The 15,163-nt window shown below is 45.2% G+C and overlaps 1 protein-coding gene across 1 annotated transcript; it reads right to left on the bottom strand.

Annotated features, from left to right (window-relative positions):
* Positions 1-7,123: 7,123 nt before the first annotated feature.
* Positions 7,124-14,788, bottom strand: GKN2 (gastrokine 2). Its single transcript, XM_078057448.1, has 6 exons — positions 14,777-14,788; positions 12,752-12,802; positions 12,172-12,309; positions 9,967-10,077; positions 9,162-9,318; positions 7,124-7,251 (listed from the first exon to the last, which is right to left on the bottom strand). The coding sequence occupies exons 1-6, from the start codon at positions 14,786-14,788 to the stop codon at positions 7,169-7,171; spliced, it is 552 nt and encodes a 183-aa protein (XP_077913574.1). The 3' UTR covers positions 7,124-7,168.
* Between the last annotated feature and the right edge of the window lie 375 nt (positions 14,789-15,163).

Raw genomic sequence — 15,163 nt, 5'->3', positions numbered from 1 at the left:
GGGTGTCCCTTGAGGAGTCCCTTAAGAATTCAGAAAGACAGTATCACAGTGCAGGCTTAAGCCCTTAGGTCTGGGACCACATCTCTGTCTCTGGGCCTGAGATTCTGTGGAAGCCTATTCGCTGTGGTGGCCCAGCCTCCACCATGAAAACCCCCGGGGGGAGATCCAGGTGAAGTGAGGCCTCCCAGAGCTCTCTTTGGAACTGGTTTAACCCCCTTAGTGGTAACCCCCAGGCATTTCCCTCTGTTACAGATGAATAAGGGACCTGATCACTTAGCACTCGTGCTTTAACAGTCCGTTCCTACAGCTGGAAGGGACAGAGCCAGCCCCACCCACACACAGAACATCCCTGGCTCCTTTTATTTTAGAAACAAGAATAAACAAGCAAGGAGTATTGGGGATACAGACGGAGGTCCACAGAAGATTGTGTCGGAGTTTGGAGCACTTTTTTTTTTTTTTAAGAGGGGAGGGGAGGGGCAGAGGGAAAGGGAGAGAGAGGATCTCAAGGAGGCTCCACGCCCAGCACAGGGCCCGAGGAGGGGCTCGATCTCACGACCCTGAGACCATGACTGGAGCCGAAATCAAGATCACACTAACATTAGTCTGTTACTTTAATCCACTTGTGATCGAAGAACTCAACCTTCTTGCTAAATCCATTGTACTAGTTTCTGAGCCTCTCTGGAAGCACCTAAGAAGTGGTTAAGAATTGGTCCATTGATCTTCCAAGCAGGGAAATTTCTTTCTTTTCTTTCTTTTTTTTTTCCCCCCTCTCTTGGGGTGCCTGCAGTCACTGACCTCTGAGGACCGGCAAAAGGGGTCTGGAAACCCACAGCCCCCAGTGTCCTCAGCTGAGCCGTCTCCACCACCGGCTGTGTGGTGTCCGGGGCAGACCCTGGCATGTCTGCCACTCGTTGGGGAGCCTTTGGGATTCAGAGGAGCATGGGCCTTCTAGACTCCATGCAGAGATTGGGAGAATGCATCTCCCCCATGCATTGGTGCCATTGTTCCCCACTCACCACCCTGAGACCTCCAGTATGAACCCACTGGGGACAACTGGGGACAAATCTGAGTGTGAGACCTCACCATGTGCTTAGTATTGCTTTCCCCATCCAGGATTTGTGGTTGGGTTGGACCACGGCCCAGCTCCCGCTTTCCTGAGCTTGAGCTCTCCCTGGGCTTTGTCCTCAGCCTCCTGCAGACAGTCACTGGGAGGGATCACCAGAAGTTCTCTGTCATGACTAAATCCCAGCTGGGACCACACAAAATGCTCCCACCAAGAAATCACTGAGATTCTTGCAAAACTTCCACACTTGCCCACGAGGTGCTTCTCAGAGAGAAGAGAATCAAGACTGAGGTCAAGTGCCTGGCCTCCTAGTTTGGGAACGACACTCCTCTTGCAGACTTCCCTTTAGGGGGGCAGTCTTGTCCCTTTGCTGCCCTTCCATCCTGGCCAGCTGTGCTCCCAACTCTTGCCATTATCCTTCTTCTCAGCAGCCTGAGGAAGAACCAGCTATTCTTGAGCCTCAGGTCTGAGGGTATGGGAGCCAGCTCGCCAGCCAAGGGCAGTAGCTGTTCCGTGTTTGTTCTCTGGTTCCCTGCTTGCTCTGTGCCTCAGTTTCCCAAGGGATCAGGATGGGGGCCCTTTATCCTTCCTGGAACATGCTGCTTCTCCTCATCCTGCAGCCTGCCTGGAGCAGAGAGACCAGCCCCACCTTTTCACCCAGACCTCTCGACAACTATTCCTATGGAGACTCTTCATTGGCCTGCTTCACTTTTGACGGTGCATTTCCTCCGGGCTGTCCCCCTGAGCTTGTCCCCCGGGCTGTGCCTCAAGCACAGTTGTTGCTATCCATGGGCCCACAAACCCCCACTGCAGCCAGCCCTCTGGCCTGGCTCCAGGCATGAGCAGGAGCCTTCCAGTGCTGCTGGGGGCCACCTACAGCCCATGGTCGACTTGTGATGTCTCCTAAGATGGCCACACACTGGGTGGGCCTTCTCTGTATTCAATTGCGTTACAAATTTTAGAAAAATCTATAGACATTTTCGGTGGGGCGCAACACACAGTAGAGTGCGGGATTTTCAGCAATATCTACATGAAGAGACCCTTGTAGCCATGACCTAGATGAAGATGTAGAAGGTTCCCAACACCCCCAGAAAGTTCCTCTGAGCTACTCCCTGGCAATGCCCACCCACAGCCTGGTCCCAGGGGAGTGGAGAAGTCCAGTAGTAGAATATTCTGAGGATCTCCCGGCAAAAATCAAACACACCCTGGGCAGGACCCTTGGAGTGGAGACCGACGTCAGCCTGTTACAGGCCAGCAACTACCCCAGGAACCTCCCTATCACGGCAACTGAATCGGGTCAAACAGGAGGAAAGTGAGGGTGCCAGAGGTCATTAAGGAGAGAACGGTTGGCCGTTGTACTACGTGCCTAAGCCCGCGCCCTTATGGAGGCGGCAAAGGCGACTTTTCAGAGAAAGGTCGAGAGGGGGGCTGTGTCATTAAAAACATGAGGGATGGATTCTCAGGGGCTGGCTTCACTAGGTCGCATGCTACAGCACGAGCAGGGGGACCCTGCTATAGCCAGAGATCCTCCCCTGCAGTTAGAAGCATGCTCAGGAAACGCGCTCACCTCCTTACATGGCATGGCTAGACCCAGACCCCAGAACCAGGAAGCACTCGCTTCGGTTCCTGGGTGTGTCCTGAGTCCTCTCAAAAGAGTGGCTGCAGCCTCACACAGTTGCTTCGGAGCTGAGGGAGCAACTGGGGACGGGGTCTGCACTAACAGAAGGAAGAGCAGGCAGGCAGAGCTAGATGGTGGGCTCCCAGTAACAGTTTTTTCTCAGTCATTCTTTGAAAAGTGCATGGCATCGGGTGTCTGCAGTGTGAGTGCAGGGATGTGGTGAACCTGGAATTTCCGAAGGAGTCGTGGGGGGGGAGCAGAGTGCAGCCACTGCTGCCGGGGTGGGCCCAGAGCCTGGGACACGTGTGCCCAGAGGATTAACTCTTCCTTTTCAGGTGGGTAAGGAATGCTTTTAGCTGCAAATAAAGAGAACACAGTCACAGCGACTCCAACAGACATTGCTCTGTGTCAGATGAATCCCGGGAATGATGGTCCCAGCTGGAACTGCTCTAGAATGATGCCATCCAGCACTCTAGCTCACTCTTTCCTGAACCTTTCCTCTCCAGGATTATTGCCTGATGGTCCCCAAATAGCAGATGCATCTCCAGGCATCCACGTCATGTCCGAGCTGAAGGAAGAATAACAAGAGAGAGCAGAGGGCAGACTTGCATGCCAGCTGGGTCTGTCCTTCTTTATCGGGAAAGAAAGACCCTTCCTGGAAGTCTCATTTAGCTCTCCTTGACCAGAACTGAGTTCATACGGCCACCCGTAGACCAATCACAAGACTCAGGGAGCCGGTGCTACGTTATCTTCTTAAGGGAAACAAGATGGAGGTAGCCCAGGCCTTCCCAACCTCGGCCCTCCTGGCTGCCATTTAGCTGCCACTTGAACAAAGAGGTTGTGTCAGCAGGAAAGGGGGGCTGGGGAATAGGGACTAAGTGGGGAATGAGTCCTCAGTGGATTTTTTTGTCATGTAATATTGGAAAACTCTGATCAACAATAGATGATGAACATTTCTTTCAAAGGTCTTACCTCTTCAGTTCCGGCCTGCTTTGGGTCACTCCTCACTGCCTCCACACACTTATTTTTTTAATGTTTCGTCCAGGTTTGTAATTGTTCTGTCAGCAAGGTTAGTCTGATATAGGCTAATTCATCATTATCAGAAGCTAGAAGTCTCAATATTTCTGTTAGTTCATCAATTGATATTTATTATGTTTGGGTTAACTGATGCTTAGACTCATTTAAACAGCTGTCCAAACAAATAATTTGCATAATAAAGTGTTTGGGTTCACATACTTGAATCCTGGGAGCTCTGAGTGAAATTACATTTAGTTCTACCTCAAAATGACCAAATGAGTCTATATGACATATCACTTACTGTGAAGAACGAATCCCCCACTGCAAGCCTTACCACAATTCCTACAAAACCCCTTTTGGCACATTCGTGTCCCTCAGGCCAGCTTTGGTAGCCAGCTCAGCTCTGCTAGCGTCCTTGGTGCTTTGTTTTGTTTGATCCGGACTTGCCCCTCCTCCGTGATGGCCTAGAGCAGGTTGATGCTTGGGCGTACAGCGGATTAACAGAGTTGATATCCCAATTAAAAAAAAAAAAAACAGGGTAGATAAGTGGATCCAAAAAAAATCCAACTATATGTTGTCCAAAAGAGACTCGCTTTAGATTTAAGGGCACACATAAGCTGAAAATGTAGGGATGGACAAAGATATTCCATGCAAATTGCACCTAAAATAGAGTAGAGGTGGCTGTACTTACACCAGACAAAGTACGTCAAAAACTGTCACAAGAGAAAAGAAGGTCATTACATAATGATAAAAGGATCAATTCACCAGGAGGATATAACAATTATAAATATATGTGCACTCAACATCAGAGAACCTAAATATAAAATATAAACCAGGGGAGATCTGAAGAGAGAAATGGCCAGCAGCACAAAAATAGCAGGAAACTTTGATAACCCCGCTTTCAATAATGGCTAGATCATCCAGACAGAAAATCAATAAGATGAAAGCAGACTTAAATAACACTATAAACCAAATGGACCTCACAGACCTCTACAGAACGCTCCATCCAACATCAGCAGAATACAGATTCTTCTCTAGCTCACATGGAACATTCTCCAAGAGGGATCATATATTAGGCTATAAAACAAGTCTTAACAAATTTACAAATCATTCCAAGTATCTTTTCCAACCACAGTGGAGTGAAACTAGAAATCACTAACAAAAGGAAGACAGGAAAACTCGCAAGTACATGGAAATTAAACAACACACTCTTGATATTTATTATGTTTGGGTTAACTGATGCTTAAAAGTTTCCTCGGGTCAAAGAGACGTCAAAAGGAAAATTAGAAAATATCTCAAGGCGTACAAAAATAGAAACAGTTGATATCTTCCCTCCCCAGCTCTGAAGAAGGAGCTCCTTCTGAAGAAGGTTTAATGGGGCCCCAGCTCCCTCATAACTTCCATGTGGACACATTCCTTTTACGCGTGTGCTGGCCCACTCCACCTGCTGCCCCTAACAGGTATTCAGCCTGACACCAGCACTGAGCAGGGTTAACCGACTTAATGATAAAGCAGAGTCAGGAAAAAACAGAACTCAAAGTCCCGCTTTAAAAAGGGACTAACGTTGTACAAATTAATGAGGATAATACAGCTCTAAGCAGTAAATTCCAAAGGAGGTTGCCAATCATAACACTTCCTCCACCCAACACACCCCCACAAGTCTTGGCCACGGGGAGTAAGAATGTGCCACAGGTGATTCAATCTGGCACCTTTCCAAAGATTTGTAAATTAAAACTAATTGAAATTAGAAGGAAGAGGAGTCCCTTCCTCTCTGACAATGATGCTGAGAAAATGGGGACCTTGGGGCTTACAGTGGTGGTGTTTCCATCCTCCCGGAGAAAGATGACATAAGATTCTGAGGCTGACACACGGAGAGAAGGAGAGTCCGGAGTGGGACAAGAGTCTGGCCACCTTCGTGCACCTAGGTCTAGCCACCAGAGACCAGAATATCCCGATCTTTCTACAGCAAGATGAGACAGTAAATTCCACCCTCCTTGCCTCAGTTAATTTGATTTTGGGTTCTATCACGCAAACACCAAGGTCTCAGCTAGTACACTCTATTATTCGTTTGGCATGTTATTATACACTCTTTACCATTGCTAGCAAATGTTTTCATGTAAATGTCTCACGTCCCCAACAAAAACATAATTTCCTTGACAAGGGTAGTTTTGCCAGCATACCTGTCCCAGTGCTGAGCACATGGTTAAGTGTTCTAAATACATTTATTAATGGTTATTATGAAGTAGATGCACAGCGTTAGGAATAAGAGCAGTTGATAACAGAAATTCTTGTTAAAGGCATTCCTCTATGTTCTGAACTTGCTCCCAGCTGACTGGTCCATAGGAGAACCAGCTGTCTGATCTGGGAATGTGCCCACATTAAACAATTTATTTGGAATATTGGAAATGGCTTTCCTTTTATATATTGACTTGGCGTTCCCGGTTAGTTTCTCACTCCTGTCAAGATTTTTCAGTAAGGTTCATCCTTCTCTGGGTGATGGGTGTTCCCCATGACCTCTCCCCTCACTCCAGGTCAAAATATATTATAATCGTATTTATTAAGATTGAAACTAGTGCTTTGATGAGCTAAAGGGCATTTTCTTTCTTTTTTTTTTTAAGATTTTATTTATTTATTTGACAGAGAGAGACAGAACACAAGCAGGGGGAGTGGAAGAGGGAGAAGCAGGCTCCCCACAGAGCAGGGAGCCCGATGCGGGGCTCAATCCCAGGTCCCTGGGATCATGACCTGAGTCAAAGGCAAGCACTTAACCACTGAGCCACCCAGGTGCCCCTAAAAGGCATTTTCTAAAAGGCATGTGACTGGTCCTCCAAGTTCGGTGCCTTGTCAAAGGGGACAGTTCCCATCACCTGAGCAGTCAAGTTGTTTGCTCCGGGGACACCACACCCTGCCCCCCTCAGCAGGGGGAGGCTGCTGCCGGCTCCGCCCAGACTGCACAGGTGGTTGTTTTTGTTTTATTTTTAATTAGAATTTTATTTTATTACTTTCTTATTCAAGTATAATTAACGTACAGTGTTATATTAGCTTCAGGAGTACAACGTAATGATTCAACAATTCTACACATTTCTCAGTGCTCATTACGATAAGGGTCCTCTGAATCGCCTTCGTTTCGGTGGACAGGTGGGCAGCTGGTCTGGTGGCGGCAAGACGGACACTTGCACCCAGCTGATCCCCTGTAATGACTCAGCTTTATTACCTGGGGAAGTTTCACACCTTATGTACTTTACTTGAAATCCTGGCAAATTCTTTCCTTCTATATGTTGACATCAACATTGTTTGGCTTCCCTTTGTTGTTTACAAAAAAAGCAAACACCCAGAGATCTGTAGATATAGGATTTATGTTTTACCCCTGAGTCTCAACGTTAGTTGGGGCTTTGGAAAGAACTTAATCTGGCTGCTGAGTGGAAACCAGGGGTGTGCGTCTTGGAAAAGACGAGGCCAGTGGGTGATGCTTAAGCGCCAACACCCGCGCAGATGGAGATTCCAAAGATGCCCAGGAATCCGGTCCTTGAGCAGACGTCAGCACGGACGTTATCTGAAAAGGGGACAAATTTGTGAAGAAGGAGCATTGAGAAATACATTATTAGAATGCAACAAACCCATGCCTTTTGGTTAATGTCTTGACTAGGGGTTGTACATGTAACTCTATGTTACCCAAGTTTTTAGCTATCCTTGTATTGCAAAGGGTGATAACATGTTAGCTTAAATAAGACTGATAACTCCTAGGGGCGCCTGGGTGGTTCAGTTGGTTAAGCATCTGCCTTTGGCTCAGGTCATGATCTTGGGGTCCTGGGATGGAGCCCTCCCCTACCTTGGGCTCCCTGCTCAGTGGAGAGTCTGCTTTACCCTCTCCCTCCCCCCCCTTGTATGCTCTCTCTCTCTCAAATAAATAAATAAAATTAAAAAGAAAAAAGACTGACAACTTCTAGAAGTGCTGTCTGACTCTATTCGATTGATGCTCTGACATTCTGCATTGGTGACCTGCCTGTGTGCTTTTTTTTTTAAATTTAATTTTATTATGTTATGTTAGTCACCATACATTACATCATTAGTTTTTGATGTAGTGTTCCATGATTCATTGTTTGCGTATAACACCCAGTGCTCCATGCAATATGTGCCCTCTTTAATACCCATCACCAGGCTAACCCATCCCCCCATCCCCCTCCCCTCTAGAACCCTCAGTTTGTTTCTCAGAGTCCATAGTCTCTCATGGTTCGTCTCCCTCTCCGATTTCCCCCCCTTCATTTTTCCCTTCCTACTATCTTCTTTTTTTAACATATAATGTATTATTTGTTTCAGAGGTACGGGTCTGTGATTCATCAGTCTTACACAATTCACAGAGCTCACCATAGCACATACCCTCCTCAATGTCCATCACCCAGCCACCCTATGCCTCCCACCCCCCACCATTCCAGCAACCCTCAGTTTGTTTCCTGAGATTAAGAATTCCTCATGTCAGTGAGATCATATGATACATGTCTTTCTCTGATTGACTTATTTCACTTAGCATAATACCCTCTCGTTCCATCCACGTCGTTGCAAACGGCAAGATTTTGGTTTTTTTGATGGCTGCATAATGTGCTTTTATTCGTAAGTACTAATGACCCTACTAAAAGAAAAATATCTTAAAATTTTTTTTCTAGACAGTAAAAGTGCGATAAATGCTCATTATTTTCTTTTGTATCTTACCTTCCACTACTCTGGGGAATTTATCTTGTTGCATTCCCCGTCTGTGGCCTGGCCCCTCTTTCCCTCTGGCCACTCTCCCATGTTTGGAAACTTTGTATAAAAATACCAGTAATGACTGCAGTGATATATGCTAGCTGGATGACTCAGGACTTTATTCCCTGTGGATCAGTGCACTTTGCTTGCTCTTCCTTAGACTCATTCTATCCTAGATTCTGAAAATAGTTTTTAAAACTTTCTGGAAGAATAATTGACAAATGGATTTGCATATATTTCAAGTGTACACTGTGATGACTTGATATACATACACGTAGAACAATTACCAAGATCAAGAGAACACATCCATAACCTCACACAGTTAACATGGGTAATTCTTTTGTGTGTGTGCGTGGTAAGAATGCTTAGGATCTCCTCTCAGCAACTTTCAAGTATACAGTACTGTATTATTAGCACCCGTCAGCACAAGGAACAGTAGGAAATCCAATAGTTTTTCCTTGGCACCCAGGACATCCCAAAATTTCATCCTCTGTGTTAACCCATCAACTTCTCCATCAGACTTAGCAGCAGAGTTTTACTCATTTCTGTATCTCCCTCATGTTTACCATGATTTCCACCCACGGTAGATATTTAGTTCCCGAAGTCAACTGAAATGAGTCGTGTTTCATGTCTACCTGTATTTTGCACAACCCCGAGCAGAGTGCCCCGCACAGGGGAGCTTTCAGAAAACATTTGGTGAAGGAATAATTTCCTGGTACTCACGTATCTTGTCAGCCACTTCCCCCTTGTACAGGGGAACATGACTGCAGAGCTGCCTGATGGGTGAGCCGAACAGGAACCAGTCTATGTGCATGATCAGAGACTGCAGTGGGTTGTACTTGACCCAGAAGTATTTGTCAGAGTACATGTTCTTCATAGCCTAGAGCAGTAGAAGAGAGGGGGATAAGATAAAGTAGACTGACATAACCTGATGTCCCTTATCCTAAACTGCTTTTTCTTTTTCATATTATTAAGCAGAAGGCCGTCAGGAATCTCAAGACACCATCTCTTTCTGAGCACTTGGTCTGCAGCGGAGCCTCGTTATTACCAATGTTATTTCACTGCTGGTGACAGTGAAACCCAGGGAGGGTGAATCCCTTGGCAGAGGTGGCACAGATGGGAAGTTACAGGGGGAGAATGAAACACCCAGTTCCGAGCCTCGTGCAGGGTTTGTTTATTCTCGCTATCCCGTATTGTTTCTTGGCACCTTTGTGTTGTGGACTATTATAACTTCGCTCGTTTTTCTCCCAGTCACTATTTCTGAGAGCCCTGCTGCTCAGTCCTTTCCAGAAAAACAGTGGAATTTATTATAAGTTCTTGGGTTGGGGGCTGAACGGTAGAAATCAAGTGAAGCCATGTACTCCTGTCCCAAAAACAATAAAGGAGAAAACACTTTAACAGGTAGAGATTACATATCCACGGTAAGAGAGAATATTATGATCTTCCCCCTTACCCTCTTCTTCCCTCTGTAGGCACCAGTTTTTCCGGGCAAAGGAACAGGGAATGGGAAAGGGTACTGCAGAATCACCTGTTTCTCGTAGATGTATCGTTTTAGTTCGTCCAGAGCGGGGATGGCCTTATGGTCCATCTTCAGGATGTAGCAGGCTCTTCGGGAGAGCACCTGGGAAGCGATGTAGCCCTGAGGCAGCAAGAGCACAGTTACTGGCCTGCCCGGCTCCCCGGGTTCGGAACTGGTAAGGAGAACGTTTGAGCCTTGAGGAAAGCCTTGAGCACGCACAGTGAGTGCACGGGACTGCTTTTCAATTCGCCATCCCTTCTATCCATTCGCCTTCTTTTACATCTTGGTTTTACTTTTGGTTTGTTGTTTCTATCTCTAAAGTTGTACAAACCCATGATTTGTGCCCCAACTTTTCATGTTTTGCAATCAGGGCCTGTAGTGTGGGGTTTGAACAAGTAAGAAGCAGCAGCTGTTGGTCTCTTTCTATTGATTTCGTTCTGCCTTTTCCTCAGTTTGGGGTAAATACAGTATTCTTTAGAACTGTGCTTTCCAATATGTTCATCACTAGCCACATGTGCTATTTAAATTTAAATTCATATTAAGTAAAATTTAAAACGTCCTTCCTCTGTCACACAACTCACGTGCTCGGTAGCCACAAGCGGCCAGTAGCTTCTCTGTTGGAAACTGCAGATAGAGAGCATTTCCACCATTGTAGAGGTTTCTACTGGCCAGGGCTGTTTGAGAAACTCTCCTTCACATCCCACACTCACCCTCACCGCCAACACCCACACACACATTTCGATTCTTCTCTCCTTTACCGTCCTCTCTCCATCCTTTCTCCACCTCAAACCCAACCTGGCTGGACGGGGCTGAGTTGGAGGAAGGTGGGATCGAAACAGCAATCGTGGGTGAGGCCCATGGAACCAGACGGAACGGGAGGCCACCTAACCTTCATCCCGAATGGAATTTTCTCTACAGAGTTCCAAATAATTACGCAGTCTGTGGGGCTGTATGGCATACAAACCCTCTTCTAGTTTCTATTTTTCAATTCTCACAAATTGCCAGTTCCTAAAATTCAAAAATAGCCTGAGGCAAAGCCTGATGGCAGTGGAAGGGGTTTAAACCAAGTCCTCACCACTCTGGGGGTTTTTTTTTAAAGACACTTGGGGGATTTCCCTGAAATCTGCTTTAAAAAACAATTTCAGTACCACTTCCTTTAAAACTGTATCTTTCAAAGATTCTATGCTTTCGAACGTGTCCTAGAACTCCCAATGCCAATGGGGAAGAGGCATGTGAGGCGGTCCCTACAAGAAAAGGAGAAGAAAGTGCGTTCAAATGTCCAGTGAGATGGACTATAACCTACTTATATCCACAGCGCATAGCTCTGTCCCATGGTAAAAGCAGGCTCCTAATCAGGTGGAACAAACGGAAAACAAACAAATAAATGGATAAAGGACCAAATAACTTTTCTGAGCAGGTTTCTGAGACTTATTGTTAATACCAGTAACTGAAACTTGGAAATAGTTTGGAGTTTTGGGTTAGCATACTTTCCTTCTTCCAGAAGAAGTATGATTTACTGCATATCCTACTTACATAGTTAAATGGGTATAGTTGTTCTGGATTTCTGCTGTTCTGTGATTGTTTATTCCATAATCGCTCTTTTTCTGCATGAGTGTTTGTATTAGAAGCCCTAATTCATTCATTCATTCATTCAGCGAATATTTTTGAGAGCCTGTGTGCCAGGCCATGTTCTGGTTTTGGTCCGCTCTCCTAGACACTTCCTGAGCCTGTAGTGAGACAATTATCATGATGCTTCCAGTTGCCACCTGAAACGGTCAAGCAATGTGTATGTTTCCTGTCACTTTTTTTTTTAGGAATGGTTTTGTTTGGCGAAGCCTGGGTGACTTAGTCAGTTAAGTATCCGACTCTTGCTTTCAGCTCAGGTCATGATCTCAGGGTCATGAGATCGAGCCCCCAGTCGGCCTCTGAGCTCAGAGAGGAGTCTGCTTGAGATTCTCTCTCCCTCTCCCTTTTCCCCTCCCCCTCCTCAAGCGCACATACGCTCTCTCTCTTTCTCCCTTAGATAAATAAATAAATAAATAAATAAATAAATAAATAAATAAATAAAATCTTTTAAAAAGGAAAAACGAAAGTAAGGAAATTCTGAAAGAATTGCAAGGATAGTTCTTAGAATTCAAATGCATAGTAAATGGCTGCCCCTTCACCCTTTAGAAGCCCAGTCTTGAAGAATATAAAAATTCCCTTTCTGCTCACATGTTTATAGTCAAAAATCGTGGTAGAGGAGCATGATCCTGCATGGATGTTAACGATGGCGATATTTTTTTGATTGTCAATTGTTACTGTCTCCTGAAGATTGCCACCATTGTTGTTTGGGCTAATGATGTTATAAACCTAGATTAACAACAAAGACATAATGTTTTTCCATAAGTCATATGTACTGGAAAAGCAACCCTCCCGACAAAATAAAGCCCTCCACTTGCTATGAACAAGAGACTGAAGTCTGAAACCTCACTGGCATCCCAGACCGAAAACCCACGCTAAAGTAAGAATGTGAAGCTCTTCTTCATGGTTTACTATGTTACATACGGGAGAACCAATGACATCACAGGAGAAATGAAATTGACCACATTTTAAAGCAATGGGTTGCATTTTTTGAGGCACTGCATTTGGAAAGAAATAACCAACCTTATCATTTCCATTATTGGTTATTTCTGGGATTCCATCCCAAATAGGGCATATGGGCTCTCTACGGTCCTCCAGACAGATGTTCTTGTATCTTCCTTTTCCCCTCCCAATAACTCCAAGGTATAAAGTCCATAGTGAACCAACTTACCTCATATCCATGAGATTGTGTCCCAAAGATGACCAGCACCAGAAATACCGCCTGAAAAACAGACCAGTTGCATCTATTCTCTTTAGGGCAGTCATTGAGAGTGGGGACCTAAGGAGGCATCGGACAGGACAAGTACAAGTATCTCAGAAAATATACACCTAGAGACACAGGTGGGTGGTCATGGGTGGTCAACAGTCCATTTCCAAGATGTGAAACACACCTTCCCTCATTTGACAGGTAATTTATTGACTTTATGCTATTTGTCAGACCCCAGGTTCTACCTTTATGCCCCATTGCCAACCCTTCCCAACATCATAATCTTCTAGGCAGCATGTGTTCCTATGCCAGAAACAACTTGGAGCAGGTGAACTGTGAGGAAGGACTCATTTTACTATGGGAACACCCTGGTGTGACTCACAGTGGATTTGGATTACAGGAGTGAAGTTGTGTTTTATGGTTTAAAAAAAAATGTACTTAATTCTTTGAGAGGGTAAAACAGATTTAAAATGGATTCACGGGTGATAGAGAGACAATGGATCCCCAAGGGAAACTATGAAAATAGGATGCTTGGAGGCATGGCTAACTTTCGAGGCTGACATCAAGGAAAGCCTCTATATTCTCCTTAGGGATGCCATCAGACAGATGATAGGCTGACGGGCCATGAGGCTGACGTTGACGCAGTTCTGCCATTTTGCTGCAGTTGTGGGAAGAGTCTTATCCAACAGGTTGATCCCAGTTTTGTGTTCTCTTTTCTGAACACCGCAAACCGCTCATTGCAAACCACTCCTGGAGGGGTCTGCAGGAAAGCAGATATTTTTAAGACCTGCCAGGAGGATTTTTCGACTTCCCTAACAATCACCAATAACATTTCTCTTCTGATGACTGGGGGTGGAGTGTCTGACAAAGACCCGTTTGCGATCTCCAACCTGGCTACTTGCCCAGCCTCACACCTTCTCTGACTCCAGGCCGGCTCCTGTAACCTCTGACACTCCTCTCTATTGTATTTAATGGGTCTAATACAGAGGTTTGAACAAATGGGTGGAGGACTGACTACCATAGTGATATATTAGAGAGAGCTCAGGAAGTGTCCCTGGCCCCCAAATAACCACCCACCCAACACCATGAGTAAATACACCCAGGTTACGCGTTTATGTTTCAGCAACAGATCTCCTCTTGGAAAATCAAGAGACCCCCTCAGAGATGGAACTCTTTAAGCCGACAATCTTGAACACCCGATGGGGAGGAACTTACTGTTTTGTTTTCTCCCTCAACAGCTGAATGAGAATAAAGGATAGATCACTGGGGGAAGGAGTTCCATTCTGGGTCAAAATATAGACCTCTGTTCATGGACCACTGCAATGTGGAGCCATGGGAGACTGGGATCAGGACTGGGATCGGCAGGAAGAGGGATGGCATGGCAGGAATGCTGGGCCGTGACTGATCCTGCCAGTGCGGCCGGAGATGGGTACAGTTCAAGTCTACACCTCATATTTACTGGCATGGGAAAATCACATTCCTCTGTGCCTCAGTCTCCTCACCTGTAGGATGGGGGTAATACTACTCAGTTCACAGAGTTGTTGAAGTGAATAAATCAAAGTATTTATGTTTAGCATAGGATCTCATATGCACTTAGAAAATGACAGCTGCTATTACCTTTTTCAAAAAATTGCCCCTTCTCTTTTAAACAGTAAATGCAGTTGTCCCAAAATGCCTGCATTCTTTCCCAAGCTCATAATAATAAGGAATTATTATTAAAAATTCTCCAAATTAAAATTCTCTAGATATTTCCAAAATGTTTTCTTTGCATTTCTTAGCAAATGTCTCAGAAAATAGACAATGGACCAGTAAATATCCAACTTCATGTTTAAGGCTATCCTTGCCAAAGACATTATTTAATTCAAGCACAGAAGCTTAGAAGCATGCACAGTGTTCTTCTAAGACTTCGGAAATCCAAGGCATACTGGATTTGAACATTCCCTGCAAGAACCACCACAAGAGTATAAAGAAGCATAAACAAATACTCACAAGGATTTTCATTTTGCCTGCTGGGAAGAAGGTGCTAGAGAAGTGAGGCTGCCAGTGCAACTTCTACCCTTTATATTAGCTTTAAGGTGTGGAAATCTCTTTCCAGAACAATTACGTTGGAAAAGACTATGTCCATATCTCTGACAAACCCCAGCAAACTCCTTTATCAGGATTGAGACCCAGTCACATAACCTGATATCAGTAAAGTTCATTAGTCAGTAATAAAAATCTACCACTTGGTCACTCAGTAAATATTCCTTGCTTATCTGTGCTATGCTGCAGTTAAGATGTCAACTTCCACCCTTTAAAAATATTACAAGACGCTCGTTCTACACCAGCATCTTATAGACAAACAGGGACATAGTCCTACTATCTGCCCCTGATGGT

Source organism: Halichoerus grypus, chromosome 10, assembly GCF_964656455.1.
Source record: "Halichoerus grypus chromosome 10, mHalGry1.hap1.1, whole genome shotgun sequence".
Taxonomy (NCBI): Eukaryota; Metazoa; Chordata; class Mammalia; order Carnivora; family Phocidae; genus Halichoerus; species Halichoerus grypus.
This window is presented reverse-complemented; position numbering and strand designations above follow the sequence as displayed.

What these genes read in the sequence shown, in the direction of transcription:
- GKN2 (XM_078057448.1), bottom strand. An exon ending in CGATTTTTGACTATAAACAT is followed by an intron (nt 10,078 to 12,171) that starts GTGAGCAGAAAG and finishes TTGCTGCCTCAG; the next exon opens with GGCTACATCGCTTCCCAGGT. An exon ending in GGAAGTGGCTGACAAGATAC is followed by an intron (nt 7,252 to 9,161) that starts GTGAGTACCAGG and finishes TCCCCTTTTCAG; the next exon opens with ATAACGTCCGTGCTGACGTC.